This window comes from Procambarus clarkii, chromosome 5 (genome assembly GCF_040958095.1).
Source record: "Procambarus clarkii isolate CNS0578487 chromosome 5, FALCON_Pclarkii_2.0, whole genome shotgun sequence".
Lineage (NCBI taxonomy): Eukaryota > Metazoa > Arthropoda > Malacostraca > Decapoda > Cambaridae > Procambarus > Procambarus clarkii.
In genome coordinates this window covers 30,794,594-30,810,834 of record NC_091154.1, presented here as the reverse complement: position 1 = coordinate 30,810,834, position 16,241 = coordinate 30,794,594, and the positions used below count along the sequence as shown (strand labels likewise).

General features: G+C 38.7%; 1 protein-coding gene across 9 annotated transcripts in view; it reads right to left on the bottom strand.

Moving 5' to 3' along the window:
- Positions 1 to 16,241, bottom strand: part of LOC123762100 (beta-1,4-N-acetylgalactosaminyltransferase bre-4) — a 174,947-nt gene that overhangs the window by 22,075 nt on the left and 136,631 nt on the right. For 4 of the 9 annotated variants that reach the window (XM_069300486.1, XM_069300471.1, XM_069300494.1 and 1 more), the window contains 4 exons: positions 10,619 to 11,057; positions 9,744 to 10,050; positions 5,328 to 5,563; positions 476 to 1,013 (listed from right to left, as the gene is read on the bottom strand). In XM_069300486.1, the coding sequence (XP_069156587.1) occupies positions 476 to 1,013; positions 5,328 to 5,555 (766 nt within the window). In that variant the 5' untranslated portion in view covers positions 5,556 to 5,563; positions 9,744 to 10,050; positions 10,619 to 11,057. The remainder of the gene's footprint in view (positions 1 to 475; positions 1,014 to 5,327; positions 5,564 to 9,743; positions 10,051 to 10,618; positions 11,058 to 16,241) is intronic. The other 5 variants (XM_069300501.1, XM_069300507.1, XM_045748419.2 and 2 more) reach the window with 3 other exon arrangements.

Below are 16,241 nucleotides of genomic sequence, written 5' to 3'. Positions count from 1 at the left end.
AATTGACAGGAATTCCTAAAACCAGCAACTTCAAAAACAAGAGAACACAGATTCATTCTAAGAAAAAGGTGCCAAAAAATATTAGAAAGTTTTCTTTTGCAAACAGTGGTAGACAGTTGGAACGCGTTAAGTGAGGTGGTGGTGGTGGTGGAGGCCCAAACCGTAAGTATTGTGGTTTCAAAGCATTATGTAACAGTACCTGTACTGGGAAGACCTGACAAGTGTAGCTCATCTTGTAACTACACTTAGGTAATTTATATATATACACATGCACACACACCTATACACATGCATACACACCTATACACATACTGTACATGTATAATTTTATTTTCAGGAATGGGAATTTTGTGGTGCCCCCCTTCCCTTTATACCCTAAGTATGTACTTATTTTGCTTAATGGTTAAACCAGCACCAATTACAGGATAGGTTAAAAAACAAAACAGTTGCATAGAAAATACAGTACATCACTTACTAAGTTTAGGAGGCACAGGAGGACACAATGGTTTTTCTTTACTTAGAAGAACCACCTTATTTTCTGCACCACTACCAGTGTTATTTAGTGTTAATGCCTTTGTACCATTAACAACACTAGATATTTTCAACTGCAAGGCATCTTTATTTTTATCACTGTTATTTATTATGGACTCTGCCATCAATACCCGTGTCTCGCTTCCTGCATTTACAGTCACATTATTGTTTGCTGGGGAAGGCTTGGCATGTTCCCCCTTTTCAGTTTTTGAAAGTAACAATAACTGCGAGGGAAAAAGTAAATTATGCACACTTTTTTGCACCGCTTCACTCGAGGGCATGATACCGTTTTGGGCAGTTACTCCACTGCCTTTTATCTGTTCTGTATCTTTATCTACACCCAGATTAATGTTTGTTTCATTAAGTCCAACCCCCACAAATCCACCGATAGGGGTTACGTCAGGATAATGCGACTGGTCTGCGGTACCTTGCTTCTCCGAGACTGGATGAATCCACGTTAACTTTGAACTTACCCACCTTACCTGAAACCCAATACATATGCATGTTAGTAAACAATGAATCATTAGAAAAAATATACTTTTTGAAATATGTACAGTACAGTACTGTGTTAATAATGCACTTTGTATAGTACAGTATTTTGAACATGCATACTGCATAAATTTTATTTTCCCATTGGGAACATAATGGGACATTGGAATATAATGGGACAAGACAATGCTGCCACACATTTCCTTTCAACATCTATAACTTGCGCACATTGACTACTATGCAATTTATTAGTATACAACTTGATCCTATTTTTTGTAAACATGACCTCCAGCAACATTCGCCACGCAAGGCCTTACCAACATTCAGTCTTGCTTCTAACACAAAACACAACTACTGTACACTAGATCCTCAATGATAATTGGAATTAGAAATATTTGGAGTCACGATTGAAGAATGCAAGAATAAAGGCAAAATACAATACTGTTTTGTAATTTAAACAAGACAAATTAACTTTGCAAGTAACATAAGCTTTTTAAACAAATCCACAAGTGAACAAATACTGCAAAATGTACATTTTTTTATTAATTATAACAGACACGATAGCAATATTTTAAGATATTTTGCATGTGAGCTTGATGCCTGCTTGATGGGGTTCTGGGAGTTGTTCTACTCCCCAAGCCCGGCCTGAGGCCAGGCTTGACTTGTGAGAGCTTGGTCCACCAGGCTGTTGCTTGGAGCAGCCCGCAGGCCTACATACCCACCACAGCCCAGTTGGCCCGGCACGTTTTTTAGAAAACAGTCTAGTTTTCTTTTTAAGATGTCCACGGTTGTTTCTGCAATATTTCTTACAGTCGCTGGGAGGACGTTGAACAATTGCGGAATTCTGATGTATAAATGATGTTTATACAGTGTTCTCCGATTGTGCCTTTAGATGGATTTAACCACTACCAAAATCATAAGCATATAAAATTTGTAAATACTGGTGGGATATATACTTTGATCTGGTGACCAGAAACCTGAATGCTAACCACTAGTAATACAAAAGTGTATGCAAACACTATGAATGCATATTGTATGCAAATATCTCTTGGGGAGGGGAGGGGTGGAAAAAAAAAAAAAAAAAACAGCTTTTGTGGATCTGGAATGGGTCGCTGGTCAATAACTTATTGACTAAGTACAGCATAATAGCTCTATTGTAATGAGCTTGTGGGATTGATGGAGGCCACCGACATAAGAAACCAGATGATCTTTTACCAAGGCCTGTGGGACGCTACTCATTTGTGCCCTTTATCCTGAATTTGCCTTCTCAATAGGCAACTATAATCCAGGACAGAACTAATCCAGCTATACAAACTGTTTTTCCCATCTTGCACATGTCTTGTGACATGGTGTTAAAAAAAAAAAATCTTAGCAGTATGCAATCTTAAAAAATGGCCCAAATAATTCTATGGACTATACCAATCCATAGATCAAGATGGGCCAATAAATCTCCAAGAAATTGCATATTTTAGTTGAAAATCAAAAAGAAATCCTCTCCTCATTTTTCCACCTTCACATTCCTTATAATTTTGATTTATACAAGTTATATTTGAAACAAGATATATAGGAGAGTATAGATAGGTACACACTGTAAATTACATTAAGTCACTAATATGCTCTTTTCCTATTTAGACCCATAATTAACTTGTTGCAGTGATTCCGTTTCAACCTTGTACTTTACTGGGGATTGTAAGCAGCTAATGAATAAACAATTTATTTCAACTTTTCTTACACCCAATGGAGTCTTTTCTGTTAAAAGGGGTGGGGGGGAAAGAGGGATAAGAGAGAAAAAGAGAGCGAGAACTAATAGAAATAGAAAAATTAATTTCAGGCAATTTTCTAGTAGAAAAATTAAAAAAAAAATTAAACAAAAATTAAAAATAAACTAAAAAAAATAAAATAAATAAAATAAATGAAATAAAATAAAATAAATAAAAATAAAAATAAAATAAATTATATATTATATATTCTTGTACAGCCACTAACACGCATTGCGTTTCGGGCAAGTCCTTAATAATATGTTCCCCAGAATACGACCCCCGCCAAATCGTTTAACAACCAGGTACCCATTTTACTGTTGGGTTAAACAGAGGCCACAGTTAAGAATTGATGCCCAGTAAATCCTCCCGGCCAGGATATGAACCCAGGACAAAGCACTCGTGGGACTGCTGTGTAATTATTATTACATTATTATTATTATTATTATTATTATTATTATTATCATCATCATTATATCATCATGTCATCTTCCTTCTAAAATTTGGCATGTTTAAGTCTCTTGGGAGGATAAAATGTGGTGCTGGGTTTTCTCGGCAGTTTTAATACACATTGTATTGTACCTGCATGTATAGCCAATATATTCATTGTTGCATCAGATGGAGTAGAAGACTAGGACAATTTCTGTGTGTACCTAGTACAGTAATCACAATAGCATAATACATCAAATTAACAAATCCATCCACAAGGGCCGTGATGAGGATTCGAACGTACATCCAGGACAATCCCAGACACGCTTTAGTCAATTACGCCACTACATGGTAAAAGAATTGCAACCAGGAGTGCTACTGCTCCCACATGTGATTTCTGTGTGTATTGAAGCAAGGGCAAAGAGGTAGAACAGCTTGTTGACAGAACCCAGGTGCATGGGGGAATTGTGTAAAACCCCGGTTTGTGTCTTAGAGAAGCAGTTTGATTCATGTGAGAGCAGTAGCACTCCCAGCTGATTTTTTTTACCACGTTGTGGCACAATCGACCAAGGCGTGTCTGGGATCACCCTGGACATAAGTTCGAACCCTCATCACGGCCCTTGTGGATTTGTACTATATTAGGCTTTTGCTTTCTACTTTGATTCCTAAGGTCTGCAAAGACATTAAATGTTCTTATAAACTCTGCAGGTAAGCATATCCAATATATTCAGTCTAGTTCATTCCATTTCTTCACTACTATGAAAAAAATATTTCTAATGTCATTATAGCTCATTTGGGGACTTTTTTCCACCTGTCAAATCCATTTAAAAATTGTTTTGTAGTGTTTTTCTCGGGCCTTCTATATCCCTGAAAATTGTGAACAAGGAATCTGTCTCCCCCCTCAACTTTTGTCTTCTGGTGACAGGTTTAATATCTTTCGTCTTTCCTCTCAATTCATACCTCTTGGCTCTGTGACCAGTATGGTGGCATGCTCCTTGTCTCTGCTTCAGCTTCATTGTGTGTTTATTCAATATAAAAGAATGTCTATGCAGCATAACCAGAATTGTTCATACATATCTGGTATACCTGTACAATACATATCTTTAACTACACCCTGCTCAAATTCCTTAAGTCCAGTACTTATGTTGACCATCCAATCTTGCACATGCAGTAGATAATATTATACAGGTCTGGTATAATTTGAATCCCCAGGCATTTTGCTGTCACATTCTAGAGTGTTTCCTCTCACATTTGGTACCTTGTGTCGGGTCTCCTATTTCCTGTATCCACCTTCAGTACTTTGCACTGAGTCAAACTCTTTAGACCCCCCTTATTAAACCCCTTATTAGACCAATTTTTCAGTTTGGCCAGGTTATGCTATAAGCTTACTGTAGATTCCATTACATTTATCCCTTACATAATTTTTTTACATCAACAAAGGGATGATGCAAATTGTGAGGGAGAAGTCAATCCCCTTTAGCACTGAATACCCTCCCCTTGCTGGGAAGGCATTTAATACTCTTCCAATATGCTTAAGGAATATTGCTGAAGCAGTCTTCTAGAAAAAACAGGACACTTTTCTGCAAGAAGTGCCTGACCAACTCGGTTGTAGTGGATATGTGGGCCTGCAGCCAAATAAGCAACAGCCTGTTGGACCAAGTTATCCCAAGTCAAACCTGGCCTCAGGCCAGGATTAGGGAATAAAAGAACTCTTGGAACCCTCTCTAGGTAAACTCCAGGTAGAACAGAAACAGGATTGGCCCTTGCACCAATGCCTGTGGGTCCCTGCTGGTAATATCCCACCACTCTTTAGGTCTAGCTTTACTCGTGTCAGAGGTAAAGTATTCTCCTTTCCACTGGAACATTCCTTTTTTCTCTGTCTTATGCACCAGTCTCCTGTTTAATACTGTGCTGAAGGTTTTCTGACAGTCCAATAATATATGATCTGCACACCCTTTCCTGTCTTATAATCTGCCACCCAGTCATCAAACTAAGTTAGGGAGGTTCACCCAAATCCTGTTTCGGGGACTATTCTTGCACATAAAATTCAATTATTATATGCAATTATTATTCCAATGTGTAAAATAAAAACATTAAATAATAATTTCCTTCACAACTCACCCTAGACTCAAATGATGGAAGTTCCTCAGCAGAAGTTCCATTAACATAAAAGAGAGAATCATAATTGCGGTAGAAAAGGATGTTGAGGGAAAATTGTGCCATCATCAGTAGAACTACCAACAAGAAGATTAGCTTCAGGAACCTTGGACGGCACACCGAGACACTCATTCTGCAGCAAGAGCCACTGTGGAACCTTCTGAGCTCGTCATCAGCACACTGGGAGTACATTATGCCACCTGAAAAACAATGAACATAAGACAACAAAAAATATACAAATTTAGAAGGAGGTTTATCTATAATGTTTTAAGCATCTAGTCAGAATTTTTAGAAGGTATAGTACTGTAATTATTAACAATTTATTATTATTATTAAAATCCACCAGGTAGCAAGATGCAAATATTGGGTGGGAAAAGCTCATGGGAACAAATGGTGAAGATTACAAAGGAAAGAGAGCAAAACTTATGGAGGGAACATAAGAATAAAGGGAACTGCAAAAGGGATATTAAATTAACCTATTTGCCACACCAACTCTTATGTCTACCTTACAGCTGTACCTGGATTGAACCTAATTATGTTCTAAAGAGTTCTTTTACTCACCCAAGCCCTGCCCTAGGTCAGGCTTGACTTGTGAAAGCTTGGTTCAACAGGCTTGGAGTGGCCCATATATATATATATCCACTACAGCCTGGTTGATACTTGCTTGATGGGGTTCTGCGAGTTGTTCTACTCCCCATGCTCGGCCCAAAGCCAGACTTGACTTCTGAGAGTTTGGTGTACTAAGCTGTTGCTTACAGCCTTCTTACAGCTTAAAGAACTTTGCATTTCTTTATAAATATTGAATTCCATGAGTCTGGACCCAGGACCAAGTGCATGGGAATGTTTTAAATTTCTTTCAAAACGGCAGAGTTTGTGTTAACAATTAGGGACATTTTATCTCCCCCCCCCCTTTATCTATCCTTTTTTTATTAAAATTGAAAAAACCCTCTCCCTTGATAATTTTTTTTTACACCTATTATGAGTACTGATGTTAGTTTGCACTTCAATTAACTTGTGATTTGAGTATGTGGTATCTGAGGTTAAATTTTCCTAATTATTTTTTTAGTTGTTTGTGAAAATCAGATCTGGAATATTTTTGGTCCTAATTGGCACTCATCTTATCTTGCCAGAAAAATCCCACAAACCCACACAAGTTACTACATACAGTATCTTACCAGCAGCTAGCCTAACACTTCTCCTTTTACCAGTCAGCCCGACATGCCAATCATTCATTCATTAAAAACCAAAGCTGGGAACACTAGTGAAATACCATCTATGGTATACAAGAGTGCTGCCCATGCCCTTGCACCATCCATAGTTCAGCTATTCAATAAATCTCTAGAGTATCATACCTTCCTCAATATCCTTAAGAAAGCACTAGTAATGCCAGTTCATGATAGGGCGATACGGCAGACAAACCATTACATACCGATATCTAATCTACCTGTATCAAAAATATTTGAAAAAAATATTTAAACAGGTCTACTCCTACCTCGTAAAATTCAACATATCGAGTCCCTGTCAGTTTGGCTTCCTCTCCTAAAGAGCATCAACAATCCAATTATTAGTCTGCTTGATATAATCTACCATGGATCAAAGGCCTTTCTCAGGTCAATGAAGACCCCCCAATTGGGATTTTTTTTTTTGTCAAGGGCTGTACTCGCCTAGTTGTGCTTGCGGGGGATGAGCTTTGGCTCTTTGGTCCCACCTCTCAACTGGTGTACAGATTCTTGTACACCAGTTGATTGATGGGACCAAAGAGCCAAAGCTCAACTCCCACAAGCACAATTAGTTGAGTACAACTAGGAGAGTACAGCCCTTGACAAAAAAAAAAAAAAATATTGTGGGTCTTCATTGACCTGGGAAAGGCCTTTGATACTGTAAACCATAACTACCTCATGCTTAAACTTCACCAATATGGATCCGAGGCCTTGCCCTGAACTATATTTGATGCTATCTTTGTGACAGACGCCAATATGTAGCCATCAATGATATACCCTCTCCCACTCTACCACTAACTGTAGAAGTGCCACAGGGCAGCATCTTAGACCTCTTATTTCTTACATAAACCAATGATCTGCCTTATGTCTCGAACATTCTTAAACCTATAGAGTATTATTTGCTGACGATAAAACCCTTCATCTACTCAGACCCCAATCCCCACACACTAAATAATGTTGTAAATAACAAATTAAACAATAAAGTCCACTCATGGATGTCAACCAACAGGCTCACACTAAACATAGAAAAGACCTGCTACATATTATTTGGAAGCAAATCAAATGAAATCCAGCTTCAGATAGACAATGTTAACATCGGCAATAAAAATGTAAAGGTCCTTGGCCTAATACTCAAAAACTGTCGGTAACTTTCTAAAATCAGTGTAGTAAAAATGTCAGTCTGGCAATGCCTTTGTTTACCTCAATCAGATACTATATTATGTTCCAAACTCAGCTCTCCACTCATTATATTATGCGCTAATCTATCCCTATCTTGCATACAGCATCTGTGCATGGGGGTTCAACCACTGCAAACTACCTCAAGCCCATCACCACCCAGCAAAAATCTGCTATCAGAAAAATAAACCGTTTTCAGACAACACACAGCTTACTGTGCTGTGTTGCATACAGCAACACACATAACACAATGTTCAGTTTAAATCCCTGTACATGCGAAACAACCTCGCTGCACACATTCTCTTTTACCATTTCCATGTACAAAACCTTGTTCCTAAATGCAAATCCTGATCTGAAATTCTTCCTCGACAGATGTAATAAAACCCATAATCACCACACCAGAAATAAAAATTCCTGATATCCCCCAGAGTCAAACTAAATACGTGTAAACACTAGGTCTCTATTTGCATAGTCTATGGAACTCGCTCCTTAACGAATTAAAAAGCCGTACCTTATTCAAAGGTAAAACCAAAAAGTACCTAATTTCATCCTCAGTTTCCTACCTAGTGCTTCAAATCCGCACTGTATCTTGTGCTTACCCATTCCCCCAAATGTGTGTGCCTAAGCCTTACAACTTCACCATTGTAATCACTGCTATCAATTTGTATCATGGTTGTTATGTTGAACGCAAATTTGACTACAATGTACCCATTAATAATCCTCAAATTATGCTACAATGTACCTGTTAATATTCTTAATTTTTTGCTACAAACTACCTCCTTAAAATTATCTGTTAGATTAAGGTCCTGTCCGAAACAATGCGTTTTAGTGGCTTTGCAAGAATGCAAAAAACTCAATGCAATGTACTCTCAAACCCAATGTTCCTTCTTGTATATAAATAAAAATATAAATAAATATCTGCTGAGCGAGTGAAAATGTGTTACAGAATCTACCTAGTTCTCTGACCTGTGGTTGGCTATTTCCCGACAGATTTCCTGGTACATTATTATCGTTTGCTATTCTCCATCTTAGACACCGTAAGGTTGAAGTCTCCTAGGAAGCTAATATCAGGTATCGAGTTTGTCTGATTCTCGAGGCGATATTTATTCTTTTTATCTGCTCTACGAATTCCTTAGGTTTATCTGGCAGTTTGTATATTAGAATAATTAACCAAGTTTATTTTCTTTGTTGTTACCACAGTACTTCTACCACCTCATTTGTGAAGTTAAGATAAAATAGCCAGGGAAGGTGAAGAGAGACCAGGGAAGTGGGGAAGACATCAAGAGAATGTTCTAATAAACCTATTGAGGGGGAGGGGTTTAAGAGAATGAGCTAATAAACCTACTGAAGTTTTCTATTCTTAATAAGAAATTATTTTTGTTTCAACTTGGGCTCTTGGCCAAGAGCTGGAACCTGAGAGGGAGTATCTAAAACTAACTCCACGGGTTCAGTGGGTAGAGGAGTACAAGAATGAGGGGGTCGGATCCCGTTGCAGTTATTAGCAGGTGACAAAGATGGGGGGGGGGGTCGAGGTCGAGCCACTCCTCACACTGCAGTCCCACGTGCGAGAATCCACATATTTCCTTTGTGCAAACGCCGGAATAAAGCCTTTCAAATAGACATTATGAAATAATCCTGGGCCCCGTGACGCAATTCGACAAAATTATACATAATTAGTCATATTAGGAATGGCCCAATAAATATGATACTGTACTAAGCATACACACATACGAACACCACACCAATGAGCCCTCCTCGCCGTGACGCCAACATAGTCAGCCTCATGAGCCAGTCTTATCACATTGTGAAACCGGTCATCTTTCAGGCGGGCCAAATATAACTAATTTACAATATAGAGAAACAGATCACTACAGCCATCAGTTAGTACTCTTAAAACTTTACCTAGCTTCAAATATGTGCCAGTTTCTGGAGAAGTAAAACGTCACTTATAATTTCCTACACAATAACAGCAGTCGCATCTTACCCACGTAGCTAAAGCTATGGTCCAATGAAGGCTTTCGACCACAGGGAAACGGGTTCTTTTGACAGTAGAGGTCAGAGTCGTAGACGTGAGAGCCGTGCTGGAACAGCACCGGCTGTTTGGCGTGGTTGGCTCCACCCCTGACACTCTGGTACTGGTGATTCCTGGCGATATACTGCTGATGTCTGGCTCCTCGTGTAACTGGTTGGCGGGTACTTCCACAGTCAAACTCTTCGTTTTCCACGCAGTAGTAGCCCGCAGTTTTAGAGACTTTCGAGGGCGTGCTGTGGTGGTGGCGCCAGGCCTCCTGCTGTGGGAGGGTGGTGGAGAGTGGTATGGGTTTCTGCATGGCTAACAGGTGGCGGCTGAGAGGGGTACAGGTAGTAGTAAAACATGGAAGACAGTTGAAGACACTATAGCAGAAGGTATAAAAGCTGGAGGTGTGCCTTCATAAAAGGAACTGTGATAGGCGAAAGAGTAAAGCAGGTGGTGGGAGAGGTTAGGTTATAGTGTAAAACACTTCACTGAACTTTGAGTAGTAAAATACCAGGTGGTGATAGAAGGAGATTGTCACCACGTTAAGTAATTCAACTTTCAATGTCTCTTTACATGGTAAATTTTGTCACTTTCTGTATGCCTGACTCAGATTATAATGATTCATTTACAATAAAGTTTAATTTACGGTACTTATAATCGTGTAAAATTTAAAACGCAAGAGTCCTGGCCATGAAAATGTTTACACCAGCCAACAAACTACCTCCCGACAATTAACAGATCCCTAGCAATAAGTCTGCTTTCTGCGAACAACGTGGCTTCCCTGTAGAGTGTTGCTTCTCCGTTCAATAATAATTTTTCTCTAACTTCACTATGGCACTTACTTCAGGAACACATTAAAAGTAGACTTCAAAAGTGGCATTCTGCTTCACTAGTGGTGTCATCAAAGCGGCGAAAACTCGCGAGTCCCATTTCTGGCCGTGCAGTTGGAGATTATTCCTCTTTTATAAAGCCGGTCTTCTAACTGTTCGGGAGCCTCCACGCCCACACACACACACACCACAATCCAGAAAGCTTTCCCCAACTTTCAGCAACTTCCTTCTACCGGCGCAGAAGATGGGAATGAGGGACCGTGTGTGTGTGTGGGTCCAGCAAACAATGGCGGGTCTGTTAAATGTTGACTGGGGTGACTCCAACCAGCGAACAGTATCTGGCACACTCTCTACTTGACGAATACCAAGAAACACTATTTCTCCTTCACCTTCAGTTTGTTATCAAATTAACTTGTGTCTTGTGCTTCGTGTGCATCAATAGCTTCGTTACCTGCCAAGGAAAAGAAAAACATATGTAATACTTTAAACAAAGTCATTGAACTCTTGTATATATAAATAAATAAAAATTGTGTAAATAACAGGTGTTTACATAATACTGCAAGAAATACATTAATTGTAACAGAACGAGAGAAATTGCATGATATTAAAATATAGGAAAACATTACCTGTTATTACGTTCAATAAATGCACCAATAACTTTTAGAGAAAACTGAGGGACGTAGTAAGAATATTTGGGCCACGTTTAAAAGAAAAAAAAAAGAGTAAACAGCGCATGCATTAACTGGGTTAAATCCCACTGTGGGAACCGTAACTTGTGAAGTGCTCCAGAATCCTCCTCTGGGGATTTGTTCATTATTATTATACAGTATATATATTATATACTGTATATGTTTTACATATGTATATATACACACATACACAGTATATGTAATATTTATATATTGGGGAATAACATTTCATTCACTTTTATCATCGAGCCTGAAAAAAACACTAATCACTGTAGGCATTAGATCAGGATGGTCACAATAAGGCAGGGCCTCAGAAGTACCTAACTGGTATTCAACTGAGACTCTAAACCTTATTTGATATGGCTAACGGGTTGGATAGCAACTAAATCCCATAGTGATGCTCCACTGAAGGTTTAAAAGTTTCCATTGGGCACCAACAATAAATTGTTACCTAGCGCATGGTGTACTTATAAAACATCCCAACTTAAAACAAAAGGTATTGTTGCCGCCTTTGGCAAAACAATATATGCTTATGCAGCCCATCCTCCGAATATGGGGAGGTAAATGTAATGGCACAAGTAAGTGTAATGATGTACTATTTCTAACAGCCATGAATTGTACACATATTTTCAGTTAGTATTAAACCGTACTGTCAAATAATCACCAGAATATTTGAGTTTACGCGAAAAACTGAATAGAAAACCACGACCTAGCCTACCTTTAACAATGTATGAGGACAAGCATTTTATTGTTTCTTATTTACAATTAGTACTTAACCTATGGCTATACTGATATTACAGTTTTATAAAACTAATAAAACAAAACTAAAATCTTTTAATATATTATAAAAGTAACTCAGGGGATTTTCAAATTTTGTATAAAATCTCTATTGTTTAATAAAACTGAAAAAAATTTTATATTTAAAATTTGCGTATATAAAATAAAACATGAAAACTTCATCCTAGAATTCTGAGTGTTTTAACAGAAAACAAGGAGACTATATGGGGAGGTAAATGTAATCGGACATATAAGAGTAATTATTACACTTAGTAATAAACCGTACTATCAGTTCGGTGGATGGATTGCCTTATGTGTTAACCTAGAGCACAGCCTAATGGATACGGCTGTAGTCTTACAGGTGATACCTGGTTGATGGGGTTCTGGGAGTTCTTCTACTCCCCAAGCCCGGCCCGAGGCCAGACTTGACTTGAGAGTTTGGTCCACCAGGCTGTTGCTTAGAGCGGCCCGGTTGGTCCGGCACTCCTTGAAGGAAACAATCTAGTTTCCGTTTGAAGATGTCCACGGTTGTTCCTGCAATATTTCTGATGCTCGCTGGTAGGACGTTGAACAACCGTGGACCTCTGATGTTCATACAGTGTTCTCTGATTGTGCCTATGGCACCTCTGCTCTTCACTGGTTCTATTCTGCATTTTCTTCCATATCGTTCACTCCAGTACGTTGTTATTTTATTGTGCAGATTTGGGACCTGTCCCTCCAGTATTTTCCATGTGTATATTATTTGGTATCTCTCGTCTCCTTTCTAGTGAGCACATTTGGAGAGCTTTGAGACGATCCCAATAATTTAGGTGCTTTATCTCGTCTATGCGTGCCGTATATGTTCTCTGTATTCCCTCTATTTCAGCAATCTCTCCTGCTCTGAAGGGGGAAGTGAGTACTGAGCAGTACTCAAGACGGGACAACACAAGTGATTTGAAGAGTACAACCATTGTGATGGGATCTCTGGACTTGAAGGTTCTCGTAATCTATCCTATCATTTTTCTGGCTGACGCAATACTTGCTTGGTTATGCTCCCTAAACTTTAGGTCGTCGGACATCATTATTCCCAAATCCTTGACATGCTGTTTTCCTACTATGGGCAGATTCGATTGTGTTTTGTACCCTGTATTATGTTTAAGATCCTCATTTTTGCCGTATCTGAGTACCTGGAATTTATCACCGTTAAACATCATGTTATTTTCTGCTGCCCAATCGAAAACTTTGTTAATATCTGTTTGTATTTTCAGGTGGTTTTCATTAACAGCCTAATTTAGATGTGATGATCTGTTGTTGCTTGAATTCCTTTGTAACCCCTTTGTAAGTTATCTACAAGTACACACACACACACGTGAAAAGTGGCCTTGTAGGGCAATTCCCCAGGCAAATGTCAGCACATAATAAAAAAAAAACTCGCCATAACATTGAGGTCAAGAAACTTGATGGTTCATCTCCCACCTACTCATTCTCCCAACAGTCCAAGCCAAGACAAATAAACCCCCCACTGTGCGTTCCAAGATTACACCTGTGTAATCTTTCCGTTTGACTTTACTTCATTCCAGTTAGTTGAATGTATTTTTTGGTTAGAAACTGATACATGCTCAGGCATCTAGCAATTGAGGGAATATCAATGTAAACAAAGTTTCAATCAACAAGCTAGGAAATTGTTACATATTTATGAGTTACGACAGTCGATAAGGAGAGAGTATTTTGGAGCAACATACATCATCTCACAAACTGCTTAAAGAAATAATTTCTTATCTGTAAATCTAATAAGACACAATTAATCTGTTGGTTTTTTATTCTCATGAAGGGATAGGGAAGGCTGATACCTGGTTGATGGGGTTCTGGGAGCTCTTTGCTTGTGATATGATCATTCTTTGGAATGTGGTGGTAGTTCCTGCGAGACCACATATCCACCACAACCAGGCTGTGGTGGATATGTGGGCCTGCGGACCGCTCCAAACATCAGCCTCTCTTGTCTGGAGCATCAAGAGATAAAATGTTGTGCCTTATATATAATGGCAACCCATCCTCCGAATTGACAGTACGATTTAATACTAAGTGTAATAAGTACACTTTCTTACTGTTATAAACAGTGCATAATTGCACTTATGGGGCTGTTACATTTACCCAACTCCCTCCCCCTATTTAATTCTCCTCGTTTTCTGTTAAGACACTCAGAATTTTAGGATGAAGTTTTAAATTTCAATTTGCTATACACAAATTTTAAATATCAGGAATTTCTTTTTCAGGTTTATTAAACATTAGAGATTTTATACAAAATTTTAAAATATCCTGAGTTATTTAACAATTTATTGATATATTTTAGTTTTATAAAACTGTAATATCAATATAGCTATAGGTTAAGTACTAATTGTAATTAAGAAGCAATACAATTATTATCTTCAAAATCTAAGACGGTTAGGTGAGGTTGTGGTTTTCTATTCAGTTTTTCAGGTAAACTCAAATATTCACAATATATTTGACAGTACGATTTAATACTAAGTGAAAATAAGTACAATTCCTAACTGCTATGAATAGTACATAATTGCACTTATTTGTCTTCTTACATTTACCACCCCAAGGGAGCCGGTCGGCCGAGCGGACAGCACGCTGGACTTGTGATCCTGTGGTCCTGGGCTCGATCCCAGGCGCCGGCGAGAAACAATGGGCAGAGTTTCTTTCACCCTATGCCCCTGTTACCTAGCAGTAAAATAGGTACCTGGGTGTTAGTCAGCTGTCACGGGCTGCTTCCTGGGGGTGGAGGCCTGGTCGAGGACCGGGCCACGGGGACACTAAAAAGCCCCGAAATCATCTCATGATAACCTCAAGATAACCCCATTTTTGGAGGACGGGCTGATAATGTGGTGTGTGTGTGTGACATGAGTAATTATGCCGGTACAGGTTGCAGACTGCCGATTTCAAGGCTATACAGAACTGATACTCTACTCGCACAGGTCTCGGCAACCTCTTGCTGCGTGTGGAGGGAGGGGTTACCTCTGAAAAAGGTTAGTATCTCGTTAAGACCAGAAATACAATAACGTTAATGTACTCATGTCTGTGTCTTTCCAGGAAACACAAAATCAATTCACGAATGGTATTGACTGATAAGATTACGTTATACATTGTTGCCAGATTAGATATAATTTATCTGTGAATTAATACTGATAACACCCATGTTAGACTGGGAAGAACGCAGAGTGCAAATTTGCATTATATCTAAACGCAATATGCATAAATTAACTGTAGCTTTCTCCACTGTATAATTTTTGTTAAAATAGTTTTGTTTCAAATGAACTAGCCTAGGCCTAGTGTTGCCGGCGGATAGGCCGCTTATTTTTGGCCCCACCATCAACTCAATATATATATGGCATTTACATGCAAAGAAACACACTTCAAAATATACAAAAAAAAATCCTGGTTTTTAGACTGATATTAAACCAAATAAAAACTTCAGACGTAAATCCTTATACGTTTATAATTAGCAAATACGGTACATTAGGACATTCCAAAAATGCACACATTTTTAAATCTTTATAATTGATTAATAATACTATTATTATTTTTATTATTATTATTATTATTAACACCCAAGCGATGGTGGATTTCGCAAATGATATGTATATTGTTAGGTATTCCCCTCACCGGCAAAGCTAGACAAATGACATCGATGTAGCAGTGAATTAGTGTTGATCCTAGGTTCGTTAACATTACTCGAGCCAGCTGGGTTGTTAGCTTGGCACAAGGGTTTAATATGGTTCACCCTCAATAAAGTATGCAACAACCAACACACACACACACACACACACACACACACACACACACACACACAGGACCAAAGGTTGAGAGGCGGGACCAAAGAGCCAGAGATCACATACAAGATTCTCAGAGGAATTGATAGGGTAGATAAAGACAGAGTATGTAACACCAGAAGCACACACACTAGGAGACGCAGGTGAAAATTGAGTGCCCAAATGAGCCATAGAGACATTGGAAAGAATTTTTTCAGTATCAGAGTAGTAGACAAATGGAATGAATTCAGTAGTGATGTGGTGGAGGCTGACTTCATACACAGTTTCAAGTGTAGATATGATAGAGCCCAGTAGGCTCAGGAACCTGTACACCAGTTGATTGACAGTTGAGAGGCGGGACCAAAGAGCCAAAGCTCA